This window comes from Carassius auratus, chromosome 22, assembly GCF_003368295.1.
Source record: "Carassius auratus strain Wakin chromosome 22, ASM336829v1, whole genome shotgun sequence".
Classification (NCBI taxonomy): Eukaryota; Metazoa; Chordata; class Actinopteri; order Cypriniformes; family Cyprinidae; genus Carassius; species Carassius auratus.
The window spans coordinates 26,083,770-26,103,780 of NC_039264.1; the positions used below are offsets into that span (position 1 = coordinate 26,083,770).

Below are 20,011 nucleotides of genomic sequence, written 5' to 3' on the forward strand. Positions count from 1 at the left end.
TTGTAACATTTTGCGACGCTCTCGCTCTGATCAGTGAATGTCTGTTGTGCTCTCAGTGCTCTGCTATACGGGAGTGCGTGCTCTTCCGGCAGATGTGCCCTTAGAAACCATATAAGGAAATTCCGCTCCATCTAACGTCACACGGAGCCATACTCGAAAAAAACTTTCCGAAACTTGTGACAAACCGGAAGAAGTATTTTTGGAACAGAAATACTCCTTCAAACGTACAACTTAATTTTTGAAACTTTGTCCATGTTTAGCATGGGAATCCAACTCTTTAACAGTGTAAAAAACTCAGTATGCATGAAATAGCATTTCACCCCACCTTTAAGTTCCGTATCAGTTACAAATTATCATTACTTACCTATAATGCCCTAAATGGTTTAGCTCCTAACCTAACTAGCCTTATACCACATTATCCATCACGCTCCCTAAGGTCACAAAACGCTGGACTTTTGTTAGTTCCTAGGATAGCAAAGTCCACTAAAGGAGGTAGAGCTTTTTCATATTTGGCTCCCAAACTCTGGAAAAGCCTTCCTGATAATGTTCGGGGTTCAGACACACTCTCTCTTAAATCTAGATTAAAAACACATCTCTTTCGCCAAGCATTCGAATAATGTATCTCTTAAATTCTGAGTGTAGTTACATCTGATCAAATACGCATTCTTATTCTTTAGCTTGGGTTAAACTAATTAATTTTACTTTGTTGGACCAGCAGCTATGCTAATGATGTCTCTATTTGTTTCTATGTTTTGCCACGGGATTTACATCCCTTGCTACAAGTGTGACTGCATCATATAAGAATTGCTATTAATAATGTTCATCATCTGGCTAACTACGTCTTGTATTAATTTTTCTGAAAAATCCTGTCATACGTGCACAAACTGAGAGTCACAACTTATAAGCTACTACTAAATATTGTAGAAATGTAATTTTCTGTAAAGTTGCTTTGTAACGATTTGTATTGTAAAAAAGCACTATACAAATAAACTTGAATTGAATTGAATTGAGAGCAGGAAGTGTAATGAATGATTTAAGGATAAATAAATATATAACATTGGAGGAAAAACCCGATGCATGCATGTCTTCTTTACGCATTCCTGTATTTTAACCATGAAAGACCAAGCAATGCCTGTAACATGTGATGCGAGTCAGTCAGTTGCTCATTCAGTTGATGGTCAGTGAACCAGGAGCATCTCCAGTAACAGAGCACTGCGATCCTTCTCAACTCATCATGTCATCTGTATCTGTGAACAGTGAGCTTGTCTTCTACATTAATGGGAAGAAGGTATGTTTACATTACATATATTGTTTTTTTATTATTATTGTATATGATCTGTATATTTAAATTGATCAATGTGTGATTTGTCTTATCTGAAAATGGTAAAGTCCTGACTTTTGTCTTAATAGTTTTTTTTTTTGTTGGCTCATTATATTATTAGTATATAACTATAGCTTTAATATTGATTTAATTCATAAATAAAAGTATACAATATTAAATACGTTTTTGACTTAATTTGCTAATATCGTGAAAGAAGGAAACCTGTTATTTAGATGTTATTATAATTACTTCTACTGAGATAAATATCAAAATGTTTAAAGGGACAGTTCATATAATTCTTTTGTTTTTCATCATTTACGCAACCTCATGTCATTCCAAACTTGTATACGTTTGTTTCTTATGTTTTACACAAAAGAAGATATTGTGTAGAACCAAACAATTGTTGTTCCCCATTGAATTCCATGGTAGGGAAAGAAATACTAGGGACCAAACAACTGATTAACCAGCATTGTTCAAAATATCTTCTTTAATGTTCAACATAAGAAAGAAACTCATACAGGTTTGTCTAAATCATGACACAATTAAACATTTTGATTTCTAATAACCATAGTACATAACCAGGATGAAATGGCATGACTAAACATGCATGTCAGAATCATGGCACATGACAATCAGCTGGATGCAGTATGATACCATGAAAATGATTTTCTACGCTTTAGACAGTCCATCATGTGTTTCTCCCTCCCACACACATAACATACATATCTGTCACACATGTGATATATAGGTTGGTCTCCAAAATCCAATCATGTCACGTGGCACACACTGAATGATGTTTGGCTTGATAGTTATTGCAAAATTTGAGCCATGGTTGTCAGTTTTTGTTGTTTTTATGTAAAGATAGTGGAGAAGAATGCTGATCCAGAAGAGATGTTACTGGCTTACCTGCGAAGGAAAGGTATGGTAATTTCCATATGACAATGCTCTCAAAATAATGGTGAAGTTAAGTATATTTATTATACTTAAATTGAATATATTTATAATATTTACTTAAATGTGTTTAAGTTATGCAGAGAAAATTATATTTCAATGCGTTTGTGTTCTCTTGCAAAAGTTTTGTGTTCCCCAAGAAACTTTGCATTTGCACATTTTTCTTATTTTATATTTTTCCCCATCACCATATTTCCTTAGAGGCTAAGTATCTTGCATATTGTACAGGAAAAAAAATAAAATAAAATGTGTGTTGTTTTTGTGTTCAGTGGGTCTAACAGGCACAAAGTATGGCTGTGGTGGAGGTGGATGTGGGGCCTGTACTGTTATGGTGTCCAGATATGACCCTATCCAGGAGACTGTGCTGTATCTTTCACTAATATAACAAAACTAACAGCATCAAATCTTGATGTGATGAAAAAACAAAGCAATGTTTGTTACCTGTGTTTTTCTGCATCAAACCATTCAGATGTTGCTACACATCTCTAGATGTAACTCTCTTAAATGAAAAAATCATCAATAAATATGGTTTAATAATCTTTAACCCATGCTTCAGTCACTGGTCGGTAATTGCATGTCTACAGCCCATTTGTTCTCTGCATGGTGCGGCGGTGGTGACCGTCGAAGGCATTGGAAGCACCAAGACGAAACTACATCCTGTTCAGGTACCAGATTCTCCTTCACAAACAAACTATAAATCATCTTTCAAAACAAGTATTTTCAGAAGTGGACGAAGTACACAAGTCTAGTACTTCAGTAAAAGTACAGATACCCTAATGAGATATTACTCCAGTAAAAGTATGAAATACTCCATTTCCATTTCACTTGAGTAAAAGTACAAAATTATTTTTTTTTTAAAACTTCAGTATTAAAAATAAAACATACTGATTGATGAATGTTTTTTTTTTTTTTTTTTGACATTTTATATACTCAATTTTATACAACTTCCTGTAAAAAAATACGTCACTGATTATACTGATAATTCAGGTGTACAAACAGGTGAAAAAAAAAAAAAAAATCATGTGGTATATCGGATATGAAAACTGGGTAAAATTTGTTTGCTTTTTAGGAAAAGTGTTATGCAAACATACTACTTTACATAATTTGAAAGTGCTACGGCAGTGGTGTAGATGCATGGGCATTATGCTTAGTTTTTAAATAAAACCTACCCCATTTAGATGGTAATGGACTAATATGGACACATTCCAACATTTCATACAGCAGGCTTAAACAGACCTTTTACAGCAGCTTTATTTCGCAAACAATGGACACTTGTGATCTAAATATGATTTTTATTTACAATAATAAATGCTTAAGTAGTGCCAATGATCTCCTGTTCTTGGCTCATTTTGAGTAATATTTGTGAATTCTGTGAATTGTAAACTGGAGACTCGCTTTGATCAGATCATTTGAATCAGTGAGTTGTTGACTCAAGAACAGCTGCAGTGTGCTCAATAAAATTCGCAAATGAATCGTTCAGTGTGTTTGCGAATCCATTTAACAGGCTTTTTGAAAAGTATCAGCTCCTTTACAAATCGAACACCGTCTTGTAGTGTGTGATGATTTATCCAGTTCAAAATAACAAGGAACGACGTGTCTTTTTGAAATGTGTTAGAGAAAAAAAGTGTGATATTATGCTTAGGAATGTAGAGAAGTAAATGTAAAAAAAATCCCAAAATATAAATACTCCAGTAAAGGTCAGATACTTGAAAGTTGTATTTAAGTAATGAAGTAAAAATACTTAGTTACTGCCCATCACTGGATATATTGAATGGGTAATCCAGAACACACCATTTACCTGTAGATACTTTTGTTGTTCATCAGGAGCGTATAGCAAAGGCTCATGGGTCTCAGTGTGGGTTTTGTACCCCTGGGATGGTGATGTCCATGTACACATTACTTAGAAATAACCCACAGCCCACCATGGAGGACATTCGAGAGACACTAGGAGGTATTTAATACTCATGGATTTAATTTACATTTTTAGAATTATGAATTCAAGCACTGAAAACGGGAATTTAAACATTCTGTTTTCTTTCTTCTAAGGGAACCTATGCCGTTGTACTGGATATCGACCAATAATTGATGGATTTAAAACATTCTGCAATGTAAGGACTGTTAACTCTTAGAAAAAGAAAATCTACAAAAATACAAATATCTACAAATCAGTTTTAAAAAGTTGTACATAACATTTGGTATAAACTAGAGTTTGATTTTAGGAAACAATTATGTGCTCTTTAGTGACATGATTCATATTTTTACAGACTCCGATATCTTGCCAAAATGGTGACGGAAATGGAAAATGTTGCATGGAAAACAGCAATTCTCACAACAATGAATCTATTGTAAGATAATATTTACACTTTAAATTCTTATAATTTCTTACACATCATCACTACTTACAGTAGTAATCTCATTATTGTTATAAGAAGACAGAGATTGGTGAACCTAGGTTATTAACTCTTCTACGACTGGTATTATTGGCAGATATCTGGAGAACTTTTCAGCATGGATAATGTCTTACCCCTTGACCCAACTCAGGATTTGATCTTTCCCCCAGAGTTACTGGTGAGCAAACTGTGTGTCCTTTTGTTAGCTAATAGGAATTTGAACTTTTCAGACCACTATTTATTTTATTTATATATTTTTTTCATTATATCCAACAGATTATGGGAAAGAAAAAAGCTGAACGACTTTCCTTCCATGGTGAAAAGGTCAGGTGGATTTCCCCAGCAGATCTGAAAGATTTAATCAAGCTGAAATCTGAATACCCCAACGCACCTCTATTGGTTGGGAACACAACCATAGGTTGGTTGCATCCATCCATCCATCCATCCATCCATCCATCCATCCATCTATCCATCCATCCAACCTGTTTCTGTTCTTGTACAGGGCCAAAGATGAATCTGAAGGGAACTGTCCATCCTTTGGTGATCTATGGTGGAAGTATTCCAGAACTTCGAACTATCAAATGGAGAAACAATGGTAGATCATGGATAAATTGCCATTTCATATGCTTAATTAGCAAATATTGAAGCTCAAAGTAAAATCAACAACAACATTCTTTTATTAAGGTGTAACTGTAGGGGCAGGATGCAGTTTGTCTGTTTTGAAGGATGTCCTTCTGCAAGGAATCGAGGAACTCGGGCCAGAGAAAAGCAGGGTTTACCAGGCCCTCGTTCAAACATTACAGAGTTTGGCCAGCAAACAGATACGCAACATGGCTGTGAGTAGCAAAAAAAAATAAATAAAAAATTACTTTGATGAACTAAAAGTCTGAAATATTTATACACAAAAATAATATTAAGTTGGCTAATGAAGTATGATAAATTACCATTTCATATAAGACCAAAAGTAATTTTGATGACAAATTTGTGTTTAATTACTTGTCTACATAACATCTTTGTTTATGTTGGAAATTCAAGACCATTGGTGGAAATATCCTGAGTGCCAACCCCAAATATGACTTGAGCAGCATTCTAGCAGCGGCAGAATGCACACTATACATTGTTTCTAATGGTAATGCCATTATATTTGTACAAAATTTCCTATATCTGCCTTTTTGCTAAATTTCTCAGTTTCCAATATATTTGACATGGAAAGTTATATTTAGTATTACATTTTTCCATTGGTCTTTAATACAGATGGTGCTCGAGAGATTTGTCTAAGTGAAGAGTTTTTCACAGACTTTGGTAAAACAGCTCTACGACCAGATGAGATTCTGCTGGCTATTGAAATTCCTCACTCAAGACCGGTACGTTCATCAAAATGGAGGATGCAGACTAAAGTTAATACTAGAACTAAAACATATAGAACTAAACTATTCAAGATTCAACAAACACACTTACCCTAAAAGACTACTAGTCATTGCTAAGTCCATCTACTGAATTTTTTAACCACAAATTCATTTTTACAATACAAATACATTATGAGTTTCAGTTTCCATTCTAAAAAAAGCAAATCGCTTATCCCTTTGCTTTACAGTGGGAGTTTGTGTCAGCATTTCGCCAGGCACAGCGCAGAGAGTTCGCCTTCTCCATAGTGAATTCTGGCATGAAGGTGGCATTCAGACATGACTCAAATGTAGTGGAAAACCTAGACATTTTTTATGGAGGTGTGGGACCCACTCTGGTAAAAGCCAGACTCACCTGTAAAGAGCTTATGGGAAGGTACATCCATCTGAAGGTCTTCATAACTCACATTCAAAATATTGTATATGAGAGAACAGACTGTACACTATTTTACTAAAGGTAACAAATACATTGCTTAGAAAAAGAAAAGCCAACAATTAACCATTAAATTAACAAAAAAAACTAAAACAAATCTGGTAAATATCGCTACTTGTATTATTTTGTGTTGCTTAATTGCATACATCACAGTCATTGAACACTGATTTTTGCTTTGCAGTAAATGGGATGAGAAACTTCTGGTAGGGGGAACGCAACTCTTAGAAGAAGAAATTTGTATTCCCCCTACTGCCCCTGGTGGAAAGGAAGAGTATCGCAAGGCTCTAGTACTCAGCTTCTTTTTCAAGTTTTACATGCAAGTGCTGCTGGAGCTCCAACAGAAGGTATGATTATGACAATTATTAGTTTAAAAGCAGAACAATTTTCTTAATAGCAACTTCAATTGTTCTTTTTTCTTATGTTGTCACTTAAGGAGGTTGGCATGAATGATTTGCCATTAGAGTATCTCAGCGCATTAAAACCCTTCAAAAATGAGGTGCCACAAGGAAACCATTCTTTCCAGGTAGGCAGACCTGACTTAAAACAAAGCTTGCATTTTCATATTAAGTGTTAATTAAACATTCTCATTACCAATGAAATTATAGCTTGTACCAGAGACTCAATCTTCTAATGACCCGGTGGGACGACCCAAAGTACACCAGGCTGCCCTTCAGCAAGCTACAGGAGAAGCTGTATATTATGATGACATTCCATCTGTTAAAGGAGAACTTTTTGTTTCCATGGTAACCAGCACCAGGCCTCATGCAAAGATCATGTAAGTGGAAATAAATTAGTTAATTATTCATGGAATAGCATATTTAAACAACAAATATGTGATCATTTTGTTTCATTTTATTTTTACCAACACTATCAAACCTTCCCAAACTTGAACACCATCATTAGACAAGGAATCCACTTTTTCATCTACAGGCACATGCTACATGTTTAATTATTCCTCTTCTTCATGTAAATTTTGCATCCCTACAGCTTGTTGATCCTCAGGATGTCGGTCTTGGACATTCCCTGCTTCTGTCTGATTTACACAATAACAGTAATATTTTGAAAAAAAAATCTGAATAAATGGTGGTTGAAATCACAATGCTGCGTGAAGTCAACCAATCAGCATGTTTAGCCCCCAAGTCCCGCCCCCAAAAGTTCCGGAACCTTGCTGAAAGGTACCTTTTTTCTTCTTCTTTTTTTTTTCTAGTTAGTAAAGATGTGATTATGTTTGTCTGCTGAGGATTTTCTCAGTCAAAACCCTCTAGTTTTGTAATTTTCAGTAAATATGTTGATACTTTGCAGATATCACTGCTATAATCTTACATTATTGTTTGAAATACGCCATCTAAGTGACATCAAACTTACACTATTTGGACTTTTTCTATATATAAAAAACTATTTTTTATAAGAAATTAAGGCTCATGTTTCATCTTGAAGTTTTATTTGCTTTATCCCCCCAACATCATTTAGGAAAAACCATGAAAGACAAAGACCATCACCATTTACATTAAATCTGTGGATGGGTAAACCGTATTCAATTATTTCAAACAACACATCCATAAAGCTTGTTGATCCTAAGGATGTCAAGGTTAGACATATCCTGCCTCTGTCCGATTGCCACAGTTGCATCAGGAATGGGAGTGATGGTGTCCTTTCCAGCTTGGGTGGTGAAGGCTGTTCTTCCATAGTGCATTATGGAGCTGTAGTCATATGTGGTGTTTTGATTGTTGGTGTTCTGTATTTGGAAGTTGCTGGCCTTATCAGTTGGGACATACTCCCAGTTGATCTTAACATACTTGTCACGATCGCTCCTGGTGTGCTCATGGTAGAAGCCCAGGGCATGATTGAGCTCATGCTGAATGATGCCGTGATATACACAGCCTTGCCTCTTGAAGGAGACCACCTGTTTGCCACCAATTCTACCAAGATAAGAGTAGCACCTAACAGAAAATAGAATTAATATATTATCACTCTTTGTTAAAAAGCTACACATTGTGAAAGAGTTTCTGCTAAGCCAGTTAAATGTGTTTGTGTAGTATAATTGTCCTCACCCATCTTTGTTCTCAATACTGATGTAGTCAGTTTGATTTAATCTGGGTATGAAGCGAATGCAAGTCTTGTTGTGAAAGGTAGACATGGCATTCTTAATAATTGAGATGTCAGTAGAGGCTGCAAACAAAATAAAACAAACAAAAAAAATTATACAAGTTAAATGCATATGCTTAATGACTGAAAGTGATTCACTTACAGTATTCACTGCTCAGTGTGTAAGGGACCTCCACTAGGTTGCTAGAGTTTTTCTTCCAAAAACAGTTGTTGTTGTTGTTGAGGCAGTAGAGAGCATTTTTGATTTTGGGAAACAGCAGATCTCCTTCAAGAAGGTGTTCGGAAGATCCTGAAGTAAAAAAAAAAAAAATGAAAGGACTCAATATATGAACGTTCTAACACATTTTAGATATACTGCCCAATTTTGTGGAACCCTTCAGAGGAATCTACTAGATGCCTGACCTTTGTTGGTCTCCAGAAACTTTGAAGTGATGTCAACATTTCCAGGTATTGGTTGGAATGCAGGAGGGCCAGGCTTCTGATTATGACAAAAAAGAAAAGTTGAAATGTATATTACTCTTACAATGAAAGTTTATCTCTGTGCATTGAGAGACTAGACTAGAATCTTACCCTGACAGGATTCGCCAAGGAAATGCCAACCAACAGCAGCAGAATGTAGTGGGAGGCTCTTGGTTCCATGTCGTCTGTGTGTTGAGATGTTCAGAATGCTCCTGAGCTGAAATTTGGTGACTGCGTGGTTGAATCTGAACTTTATATTAACCTATGTAGGTGGGTCAACCAGGCGTTGAACCTCAGTCTAACGGAAGGATTGTCTGAATTTACGTGTTAATCCAAAAACTTGCACAACCAGAGAAAGCACATATTGTTTCACTAATCCACTGAAATTAACAAATTTAATTTTTAAACTGTAAGAACAGACCCAAAACTGTGGTAAACAGGGTGTGTTGTCAAAACTTAAAGTTCTCTCGAGACAGATTTACAATAAATGAATACAAAATGTGCGTCATCTTGAGTTGAGGAGTAGATGTCATAGTTCAGCTCATCATCATTTGGTATTTACTACCACCTAAATGTACCCAATATTCCTTTAGTCTTCCAACTAACACTAACCCTAGCCCTTTCTTGGCAAATTTTTACAAAAGGTTAAGGTTACTTTACTTTTTTATTTGCTTTTAAATTTAAAGACAAATACAAGTCTTTTAAATGTATTACAATACATAATACATTTAAAATGAAAATAAATCTGAGTGATTTAGTGAATCCAGTTGTACTTGTTATTTGCGACAAAATGAGACATTTGGGTGTTGACCAAGAGTAAAAGAGGATTTGCTCTGTCCTGGAGCTTAAATCTCTGTCTTCCATAAGCTTTGTTTTGTTATGACAGTCAGCACACACCTTTTCATTCTAGCATATGCCATTGCTACCCAACTATGCCGGAAGACAAAATAAAAGCTAAGCAAACATGTGTCTTCTGATAATTTATGACATCAGATTTTAAGAAATAAATAAATAAATAAATTACTGCATGTTAAATTTTTTATTAACTTGATTTGTCCTTACTCAGCCACACATTACACAAATTACACACCAACAAAAGACAAATACCATCACATCATTCGATTTTCCATTGACTGGAATGAGTACTATATTAAATTATCTGACATACCAAATGCATTTAAAACTCATCCTCAGCATCCATAAAGCTTGTTGATCCTCAGGATGTCGATGTTGGACATTCCCTGTCTCTGTCCAATTTCCACCGTCCTATCAGGAATGGGTGTGATGGTTTCCAGCCCGGGCTGGATGGAGAAGGCGGTTTTTCCATAGTGCATGATGGAGCCGTAGTCGTATGGAGTGTTTTGGTTGTTGGTGTTTTGTTTCTGGAAGTTGTAGGCCATATCAGGAGAGATGTTCTCCCAGTTAATCTTGACGTACTGGTCACGATCGCTCCTGGTTTGCTCGTGGTAAAAGCCCAGGGCATGATTAAGCTCATGCTGAACGATGCCGTTATACACACAGCCTTGCCTGTTGTAAGAGACCACCTGCTTGCCACCAGTTCTGCCAAGAGAAGAGTAGCACCTGAGAGGAGAGTAATAAGAGATGTTAGAAAATATCAATCTGATTTAAAGTTGGTAAACATAATCCAGAAGGTATGACTGCTCTCACCCATCTTTGTTCTCAATACTGATGTAGTCGGCCTGAGTTGATCTGGCCACAAAGCGGATGCAGGTTTTGGAGTGAAAGGTGGACATGGCGTTCGCAATCACTGATCTCTCATAACTGGCTGCAAACAAAAAGGACAACAGATTTCAAATGAGATCTACATGAATCATAGATATGTTCAATGAATGAAGGAGATTCACTCACAGAATTCACTGCTCACGACGTAAGGGACCTCCACTATGTTGTTCGAGTTTTTCTTCCAGAAACAGTTGTTGTTAAAGCAGTAGAGAGCATTTCTGGTTTTGGGAAACACCAGATCTCCTTCAATCAAGAGTTCAGAAGATCCTGTATTTAAAGAGAAACATATTTATGAAATAGTAAAACATATCTAAACATATTGCAGTTTACCCCTATTCTCTGAAACACATTGATGAATTCATAAGAAATCTACAAGGTGCCTGACCATTGTTGGACTCCAAAATCCTTGTAGTGATGTCCAGAGGTTCAGGCTCTGACACAAACACTCCTTCAAACCTTTCCTCCTGGAGGCAGAAACAGAGAAGATAAAATTACTTTTTTAGGAACATTCATAATTTAAGGGAAAGTCTAGACCTGATCTTACCATGAGAGAAGACGCCTGCGAGACGCCAAACAGCAGCAGCAGGAAGGAGAGGGAGGCTCTTGTGTCCATGTTGTCTCAGTGTATAGAGATATTCAGGATGCTCTTGTGCTGAGCTTGTGTCTTTGTGCTGTCAGACCAGGACTTTATATTCACCTGACTAGGTGGGTCTACTGGTGGATTATGGATAGGGTCTTAGTGTCCAGAGACTAATGTGTTTAACCAAAGGGAGTACACACTCCGTTAAGTCCAAAGCCTTGCAAAATAAAGGGAGGAACTCCAGCTTGTTTATCTAATTTATAGAGTGTATGGGCTGGACAATTTTTAATTTCTTTGACAATCCAAATCTCATTGTCTCAACTTTATTATCTTTACATCAGCTCTATAGATGCATCGGTGGCTCTAGCCATGCCTGGAGTGGTCACCTTCATCTCTGCCAAGGATGTCCCTGGTCAGAATCAAAGACTCTGGTTCAACAACCCAGAGGAGCTTTTTGCTGAAGAGGAGGTACCACAATAAATAGTATCTGTTTTAAAGAAACATCGGAATACTAAATGATTCATATCTCAGATTATATTATTCAACCCTTACTATACTGTGCATTAGTAGTTGTTAGTACTCCTAAATCAAGAATGCTTATTTTGCATTTCAGGTACATTGCAATGTTGTGTCTTGTCGGTTTGCCCTTTGCAGGTCATTTGTGCAGGGCAGATTATTGGTGCCATCGTGGCTGAAACCAGAGAACAAGCCAAACGAGCAGCTGAGCAGGTGGCCATATCGTACGAGGACATCCAACCTGTCTTTTTCACTATAGAGGTATTTGTAAATCATGTGCAGAAAATAATTTATAATGGAGTGCTAATCAAAAGACGAGGAGCAGCAGGTTTATCTAATTCTACTAATCACTTCAAAAATTTTTTTTTTAAATTTTATTAAGGAGGCCATAGAACACCAGTCATTTTTTGATCCCAAGAGAAAACTGGAAAGAGGAAATGTGGAAGAAGGGTTTGAGAAAGCAGACCACATACTACAGGGTTTGTACAATTAAATCTGAATCTAATTTGAATCTCTCCATATAAAATACTTGTATAGTATTTGAATTTTTTACATACTTCCCAGGTGAGCTGTATATGGGTGGTCAGGAACATTTCTACATGGAAACTCAGGGACTGGTTGCGATTCCTAAGCAAGAGGCAGGTGAACTGGAGCTTTATGTTGCCAGTCAGCATGCAGCTTATACTCAGGTCTGTATTGCTCCATGGACATAGACTGATGAGTTTATTTCTCAATTGTTGGACTAATTTCCTACTTTTAACAGGAAGTGGTGGGCATCACTCTCGGAATTGACTCCAATAAGATCACGTGTCATGTGAAGAGGCTAGGAGGTGGATTTGGGGGTAAAGTCATGAAGATTGCATCATTATCCGCCATCGCTGCTACAGCTGCTTACAAGTATGGCAAAATGAGACTTGTATCTTTTATAGAAGAACTCTTATTTATTTGCTTGTGTATTTTCCTTTATTGCTTATCTTAAATGCTGTTTACTTGTTTCTGTGGAATGCAAAGATAGTATACTATGAAAGTTTTTGTTTTTTTTTTACACAATGCTAAAGCTAAGTACACTGTCTGTACACTCAAATTTAACCACAGGACTGGCCGTGCTGTGCGATGTGTACTAGAACGTGAAGATGACATGCTAATCACCAGTGGCAGGTCTCCTTTCTTGGGAAAGTACAAGGTAATGTGTCACTATTGGTAACAGTATTTTGACTGGATAAATGTGCAACAAAACAACAGCTTATGTTCTGCCTTTTCCCTACAGGTTGGATACTTGAATGATGGAACAATCTTGGCTGCTGATATCACATACTACAGTAATGGAGGATGCACTCTAGATGAATCCTCTTTTGTATGTTGGTTTTCAAGACTTAAACCAGAAAAAATGAAATGCTTTAAATTTATAAATTACCAATCCTTGGAACTTTGAGCTAGGTTACCTTAAAGGGCGCCTATTATGCCCCTTTATACACTGTGTATTATTGGTTTTGGGTTTCCCGAGAATGTGTCAGTGAAATTTTAGCTCAAAATAACATCTGGAATTTGCCTTTTTTGAGGCGATTCTAAAATCAGAGCTCCTTCGGTGTTTATCACTTTAAATGCAAATGAGCTGCATATTCCCGCACAGTCTCCAATAGAGGGTATCCTACATATGTCTCTCTGCTTTGCATACCTACTATAATAAACAGCTAGTAGAAGCAAAATAACTGAGAGCGAGAGAACCAATGCTCAGCCGTACCGTACATATGGTAAGCCTTCACAATAGGTCAGTCTCTAAGTCACATACATTGTATCTTTTGTCATTTACTTCCAGATCATGGAGAAAGCTCTCCTTCACATGGATAATGGCTACAAGATTCCGAATCTACGAGGACGTGGACTGGTGTGCAAGACTTACTTACCATCCTATACAGCCTTCCGAGGCTTTGGTGGACCTCAAGGGTTGACCATCATTGAGAGCGTGTTACATGAGGTGGCTGTCAGGTGTGGCTTACCTGCACATCAGGTGGGATTAAATACTTAAAGTTGATTAAACGGTATTCAAACAGTCTTAATGGGTTAAGATTTTAACTGGCAACCAAAAAAAAGTATGTTAAAAAAAACTACAACTGTAGTCAGATCATGACAAACTGAGTTTTTCATTTAAACTCTCTAAATACACAATCTAAAATATATACATCTATTGTACAGGTGAGAGACATTAACATGTACAAGGACGAGAAATGCTACACCCACCACAAGCAGCTCTTTTCTCCCTGTGACATGGTACGGTGCTGGAATGAGTGTCTTGAGAAATCGGACTACGCCCATCGATGCCTGTCTATCAAGCAGTTTAATGCTCACAACCACTGGAAGAAGAGAGGGATCTCCATTGTCCCACAGAAATTTGGAATTGGGTTCTCAAAAGGTTTCTACAACCAGGTGGGTGAAAACGTGCATTACAACACATAAAATGGTGCAGTTAGTTCACTATCACTTTTCACGTCAATACTACTACAAAGAATATCCAATATTGGACCATTTATTTGGAACTAATTACAGGGAGCAGCATTGGTAAACATCTACAAAGATGGATCGGTTCTGATCTCACATGGAGGAACCGAGATGGGTCAAGGTATCAACACCAAAGCCATACAGGTGCGATGAGTCTCAGTGTTGAACAATGGATTCAAATACAAATATTACATGAACTATGCCACTTAAATATTGCTATTGTCAACCTTCACTTTCAAATTGCAGATTGCAAGTCGCATTCTGAAGGTTCCAATGTCTTCGATCCACATCAAGGAGACCTGCACAGGAAATGTGCCCAATGCTGCGCCATCTGCTGCATCCTTTGGCACGGATGCTGTCGGGATGGCAGTCAAGGTATAGGAACAGTAACTGATTTAGTATTTATACAAATGTCTTTTTCACGACTGAAATTGTACTATTTTGCATCAAGGATGGCTGTGAGAAACTGATGAGACGTCTGGAGCCACTCATAAAGAAACATCCCCAATTCACCTGGCAACAACTGGTTAGTAAGAGTGACATGCAAGTACTCAACTGTTTAATACAAACTGAATTATTGATGGACAGACAAACGAAAATCAGTTAATTGCTGTTATGTTTCCAGGTTGTGGAAGCATATTGCCAGAAGATCAGTTTGTCAGCAACAGGTTTCTTTATGTATGTATTTAATCTTGTACTAGCGTAAAGCAAATTATTTAGTTAGCTGGGATTACATACTGTTAAAGTGTCTTAATAATAAATAAATATTCAATTTTATAAACAATTTGCTTATACCAGGGGTCCCCATACCAATATTGACTGGGAAAAGAGTGAAGGCAACGCGTACTACTACTTTACTTTCGGGGCCTGTTGCTCAGAGGTGGAAATTGACTGCTTGACAGGAGATCACAAGGTACTTGTCTTTTTCTTTTTTGTCATTTATATTCATAAATACTAATATGATTTGGCTATATAACTTAGATATCATATCAGTAAAGATTCATGAGCAGTTATTGACGTGTGTCTATGGCTTGGATTCATAAAGATGCAATTTCTCAGATTGTGGGCACATTTACAGTTTGAATATGACAATTTTGTGGACTGTGAAATTATATTTTACAGAACATTAGAACTGACATCGTGATGGATGTTGGCCGGAGCATAAACCCTGCTCTGGATGTTGGACAGGTATTTAAGATATGTTATTATTGTACCTCAGATAAAAACGGTTTAGGGAATTAGGGTATAAATCAGTGACCATAAACTACAGATATTGATAAATGTGTGCGTTTACAGGTGGAGGGAGGTTTTGTCCAGGGAATTGGGCTCTATACTATAGAGGAGTTGCAGTTTTCTCCTGAGGGTGTGTTGTTAACCAGGGGACCCTCTCGGTATAAAATCCCAGCTCTGTGTGACATCCCTCCTCAGCTTAACGTCCACCTGCTGAGGAACGCAGAGAATCCTCACGCCATCTACTCATCAAAGGTAAGAAAAAAAAACCTGACTGTCAACACAAGTTCAAATAAAATCAAAGCTGTTTAAGTAAAAATAAATAGCAAATAACTAGCAATATTTACCTTTCAGTGATAACTGCAGACATAACAATTACCAAATTGTGTCTAGGCTTCTATGATTAAAAAGAAATCTCTTCAGGTCAAGCAGGTTAACAGCAGACTTCAATCATTTGAGCACATTAAACAACGTTTGCAACCTCTACTTCTTCAGTAATCTGACATTCTGAATAAAACAGGATATTTATGAACAGTGGGATTTTATCATTTGTTGAAATATTGGTTATAAATGTATTTTTATATTTTTTTATAGGGGATCGGGGAGCCTCCTGTGTTTTTCGGCTGCACTTTGTTTTTCGCCATTAAAGAAGCAATTGCAGCCGCAAGGAGAGAGAGAGGCCTGAGCGAGAGTTTTCCTTTCTCTTCTCCTGCTACTGCAGAAAAGATACGTATGGCCTGTGAAGACTGCTTTACCAGGATGGTGGGTGAACATTGTTAATAGAGTAAATGCATATTCATAATTTTAAAAATCTACATTTTTGTTTTTAATATATTATAATACACTATAATACACTTACTAGATTGTATTTTTCATATTATTACTAGCTCCTATAAATAAATTTACGATTTTATAATTTACTTTCTCTCTCTCTCTCTCTCTCTCTCTCTCAAACAGAATCCACCAGACAGGAAAGTAAAAACCAAACCCTGGGCCATCAACGTGTGAAGAAAAACATTTGTAATGCCTCATTTAAACAAGCTGTCACTTCCTTTTCATTGAGACTTTGAGCTCATGAACTGGATATCAGGCTTCCTTAATATTTTTATTATGCAGTTAATGTTTAATATAGGCAATAAGGAACTTTCTTAGTCAGTAGTAGAATGTAGATTTATTTCATTCACATTTATTATAATAACTGTTAAAGCAAATCCTAAGTGTCACGTGAACTGATTTATGTGAGATTAAAATAAAAATGTTAATAATAAGCTTGAATAACAATAAATAGTTCTTGAGATATGATTGCATGCATGTTTTTTTTTTTTTTTTTTTTTTTTTAGTAGATCATCGTTTGGCAAACAGCTAATAATAGTTGGGTGTTGAATCAGGTGGCTTGTGTTTAGATATAATAAAACTGTGATTTGACAGTTTTATAGTGCATTTTATGATTTCTTCAAATTTGCCTCCTGTGGATCAAAGAACCTTCAAGATCATCAAATCATGTTGTCCATATTATCTGGTGTTTCAAAATCTGGTGTTCGACACCTTCACAGCCATTCCATTAGCGTCAGCACTAAAGGACGCAAACGACGGGAAGGTATTTGGGACGCATTGTGTGCTGGCAGTGGCAGCTCCAGACCATTTTGATTGGGGGGGGCAATGTGGGGTCCTGGTCATTTCAAGGGGGTCTCATGAAAAACAACAAAAAATACAGTGGACACGGCTAATAACTGCATTTTACTGGTTGGCGCTTTAAATGGTACATGTCACCAGTACGCATTAATCCACCAATGACTAAAGCGGTTAACTTTTTTAAAGTGGTTGACAGTCCCTCTGAACAGGGCCGTGCAGAGACCTTTGGAGGGGCAGGTGCTCAAAGTATAAAAGGGGCACATGGAACAAGGCTTAAAATGGCGCGGCTCAAAGTATCAATACAGCAATATATTTTACAAATGCTTTGATGCAGTTTTGAAAAAGAAACAATAGAGAAGACAATTTTAAGTTTAAAATAATAATAGCTCTGGGATTAGAAACTGAAATGTCTTAAATTTTCACAACCTGATGGCTTTGTTTCTCTGTTCTACAGAATAATTAAGAACAGCTGTTATAGTAAAAACTATAGAAAGCACTTGTGCCTCTACATTTTCCTCTTTCTCACCAGCCTCTGTCTCCTGGCTTGCTGTTACCTGCTCTTTCTGTCACTTGTGCGTCTACATTTGCCTCTTTTTCTTCCTCTATCTCCATCTCCTCATCTGATCTATTACTTTCCACTTTCCACTCTCTGTCCATCTGTCCATTGAACACCTTTGCAATGTAAACAAATGACAGGCTACATTTGTTATTCATATCCTTCACACTGCACTTTGATGTCAGGTATATTATGCATTTTTTTTGACAATGATATTTTTACATTTATTTCCAGAGAGATATTATTGAGTTTACAGGCTAAAGTGGTCTTGCTGTGGTAAACACTGTTGCTATTGTAGAAAAAATATACATTTGCGTCACATTTAAAATATAATTGTTTTTATTTTTATAATGATAATTCAGAGAATGAGAAAATCTGAATAAGCCTTACCATTGTTGTGTTAATTATTTTTAAGGCCCTCTATGTGTTAAAAAATAAATAAGTACTGTAATATAATAATAGTTTAGTCAAATAACATAAAAAAGACCAGACCCTTCGATGCCTGTGAAACTTTTCTCCCTCAAACAGCACGCAAGTGTTACTTCTACACTACAGGCTACACACAGCAATATAAACCACATATCTGCATGTTCTCACATCACATCGTTCTTGTAAAATAATAATAAGTAAACATCAGAATCACTTCGCTGAGAATGAAACACCACTTACCAGCTGCCATGGTGTTGAAAATATCCTTTAGCAATTAAAAAATGTTCGTGAGGAATCGTCCTGGTCTGATGAGGTCATGAGATCCTCATGTTGGTCATTTTATTTACGGCTAAATTATTATTAATAAATTGTAATAATATTATGATTGGGCGTGGGCAGGCATTCATAAAAGGAATGTTATTACAAAAAAAAAAAATCGAGGAATTTTTGCTTTGACAAAAGGGCACTTAAGGGGGAAAGGAGCAGGTGCTCAAGTGAACCGGTTCTTTCGGACAATTCGATCAAATAAAACCAGTTGAAAAAAAAAAAAACGGTTCACCGGTTCTTTTGCGCTCGATGTAATGTCATTCGCGATGACTGCCCTTCATTCAAGTCTTCGGTTTACCCACGCTCATAACACTAGCACAGAATCAGTTCAGAATCAATAATCAAAAGAATCAGTTCGGTTCAGACGAGCTGTGAGTCAGTCTTCACAATGAATCACACATGGGCAGTATCATCTGCTCCACGGTTCTCGAATCGGACGCGTCCGACAGAAACGGTTCTCGTTCAGTGTACGAATAAATGTCTAAATAATTATTATTTATTATTATTCTGCGTAGTTTGAAGATAACGTTTTTTTATATTTATCCCGGATATATATATATATATATATATATATATATATATATATATATATATATATATAATCAGGAAGAGGGTGGGGGGTCAAATGGGGGGGGGGGGGGGGGTAAGGCGTTTTTTGGCAGGGTCTTGAAACCCCCCAGGACCCCCCCTAGCGCCGCCGGTGTGTGCTGTTCTCAGAGATGTGGATCAGTTCTCGACTCGCCACCTTTGAGAAAACAGCTGAGATCAGCCCAAAAACTATTAAATGGTTGCAGATACGTGCAGAAAGCGGTATCTGTTTGACTTTAGTGTGTACACCTTGGCCCATTTCTGTTCTGTTGTGACTCATAGCGAAGCCCCATCCTTATAAAAATGCACAGGAGCGGCAGCCTTCGATGTAAACACACAGAAATGCCAACAGATCATTTGGAGTTCATTTAAATTAATATTAAAATTAAGACACTGTGGCATGGTTAGGAGAAGGTAACCTGATTGAGGACGCCTTAATTCAGCAAACCCAATGCCATTTGATGGGTATGGCGATTCCTCTCATTTTGAGCTAGTTCTGCATAAACGTACATTTTAAACCTGACCATAAGATGGCGCCAGACGCCAATGCGTAAATAACGCATCTGACCACAAGATGGAGGCAGAAGCAAGAACAATAACAACCACCAAACCCAGCTCTACATGAAGTTATATTTATTCAGAATAATCCATATATTAAACACAAAGGGTAATGTTTCATTGTTTCTTTTTAAGTTAAAGAAATCACATTTTAAACTACGAAATCATCGGCTATTCACAATAGTTTCCCCTCAAGACTACAGACTTTTACACTGTTAATGAGCCGAAGAACATCAATAAATTGTGTTTGCCCACTGCTTCTGTTTTCTTGAGCTGTTGGAATGAACACACAC

General features: G+C 36.8%; 3 protein-coding genes across 3 annotated transcripts; 1 reads left to right on the top strand and 2 right to left on the bottom strand.

Moving 5' to 3' along the window:
* Window positions 1-1,176: 1,176 nt before the first annotated feature.
* Window positions 1,177-17,058, top strand: aox5 (aldehyde oxidase 5). The gene is made up of 35 exons (XM_026198480.1): window positions 1,177-1,288; window positions 2,183-2,240; window positions 2,542-2,638; window positions 2,829-2,937; window positions 4,097-4,223; window positions 4,319-4,380; window positions 4,537-4,617; window positions 4,760-4,840; window positions 4,939-5,080; window positions 5,165-5,257; window positions 5,347-5,498; window positions 5,698-5,791; window positions 5,917-6,026; window positions 6,257-6,441; window positions 6,680-6,842; window positions 6,932-7,021; window positions 7,104-7,273; window positions 11,728-11,854; window positions 12,041-12,163; window positions 12,285-12,381; window positions 12,467-12,591; window positions 12,666-12,799; window positions 12,998-13,085; window positions 13,170-13,256; window positions 13,719-13,910; window positions 14,096-14,326; window positions 14,447-14,542; window positions 14,645-14,773; window positions 14,850-14,924; window positions 15,024-15,076; window positions 15,197-15,311; window positions 15,521-15,586; window positions 15,695-15,883; window positions 16,223-16,390; window positions 16,586-17,058. Exons 1-35 carry the CDS (start codon window positions 1,235-1,237, stop codon window positions 16,634-16,636), a joined length of 4,014 nt encoding a protein of 1,337 aa, XP_026054265.1. The 5' UTR covers window positions 1,177-1,234; the 3' UTR covers window positions 16,637-17,058.
* On the bottom strand, window positions 7,930-9,937 carry LOC113040180 (high choriolytic enzyme 1-like). Its single transcript, XM_026198481.1, has 5 exons — window positions 9,175-9,937; window positions 9,007-9,082; window positions 8,747-8,893; window positions 8,550-8,667; window positions 7,930-8,438 (listed from the first exon to the last, which is right to left on the bottom strand). Exons 1-5 carry the CDS (start codon window positions 9,241-9,243, stop codon window positions 8,042-8,044), a joined length of 807 nt encoding a protein of 268 aa, XP_026054266.1. The 5' UTR covers window positions 9,244-9,937; the 3' UTR covers window positions 7,930-8,041.
* On the bottom strand, window positions 10,088-11,488 carry LOC113040182 (high choriolytic enzyme 1-like). The gene is made up of 5 exons (XM_026198482.1): window positions 11,351-11,488; window positions 11,192-11,270; window positions 10,933-11,073; window positions 10,732-10,849; window positions 10,088-10,644 (listed from the first exon to the last, which is right to left on the bottom strand). The coding sequence occupies exons 1-5, from the start codon at window positions 11,417-11,419 to the stop codon at window positions 10,254-10,256; spliced, it is 798 nt and encodes a 265-aa protein (XP_026054267.1). The 5' UTR covers window positions 11,420-11,488; the 3' UTR covers window positions 10,088-10,253.
* Window positions 17,059-20,011: the final 2,953 nt, after the last annotated feature.

What these genes read in the sequence shown, in the direction of transcription:
- aox5 (XM_026198480.1), top strand. Translation starts at nt 1,235, where the DNA reads ATGTCATCTGTATCTGTGAACAGTGAGCTTGTCTTCTACATTAATGGG. An exon ending in AGCTTTTTGCTGAAGAGGAG is followed by an intron (nt 11,855 to 12,040) that starts GTACCACAATAA and finishes TGCCCTTTGCAG; the next exon opens with GTCATTTGTGCAGGGCAGAT. An exon ending in CTGTCGGGATGGCAGTCAAG is followed by an intron (nt 14,774 to 14,849) that starts GTATAGGAACAG and finishes TTTTGCATCAAG; the next exon opens with GATGGCTGTGAGAAACTGAT.
- LOC113040180 (XM_026198481.1), bottom strand. Translation starts at nt 9,243, where the DNA reads ATGGAACCAAGAGCCTCCCACTACATTCTGCTGCTGTTGGTTGGCATT. An exon ending in GTTTCTGGAGACCAACAAAG is followed by an intron (nt 8,894 to 9,006) that starts GTCAGGCATCTA and finishes TTTTTACTTCAG; the next exon opens with GATCTTCCGAACACCTTCTT. An exon ending in AGTATTGAGAACAAAGATGG is followed by an intron (nt 8,439 to 8,549) that starts GTGAGGACAATT and finishes ATTTTCTGTTAG; the next exon opens with GTGCTACTCTTATCTTGGTA.
- LOC113040182 (XM_026198482.1), bottom strand. Translation starts at nt 11,419, where the DNA reads ATGGACACAAGAGCCTCCCTCTCCTTCCTGCTGCTGCTGTTTGGCGTC. An exon ending in GATTTTGGAGTCCAACAATG is followed by an intron (nt 11,074 to 11,191) that starts GTCAGGCACCTT and finishes CTTTAAATACAG; the next exon opens with GATCTTCTGAACTCTTGATT. An exon ending in CGTCGTGAGCAGTGAATTCT is followed by an intron (nt 10,850 to 10,932) that starts GTGAGTGAATCT and finishes TTTTGTTTGCAG; the next exon opens with CCAGTTATGAGAGATCAGTG.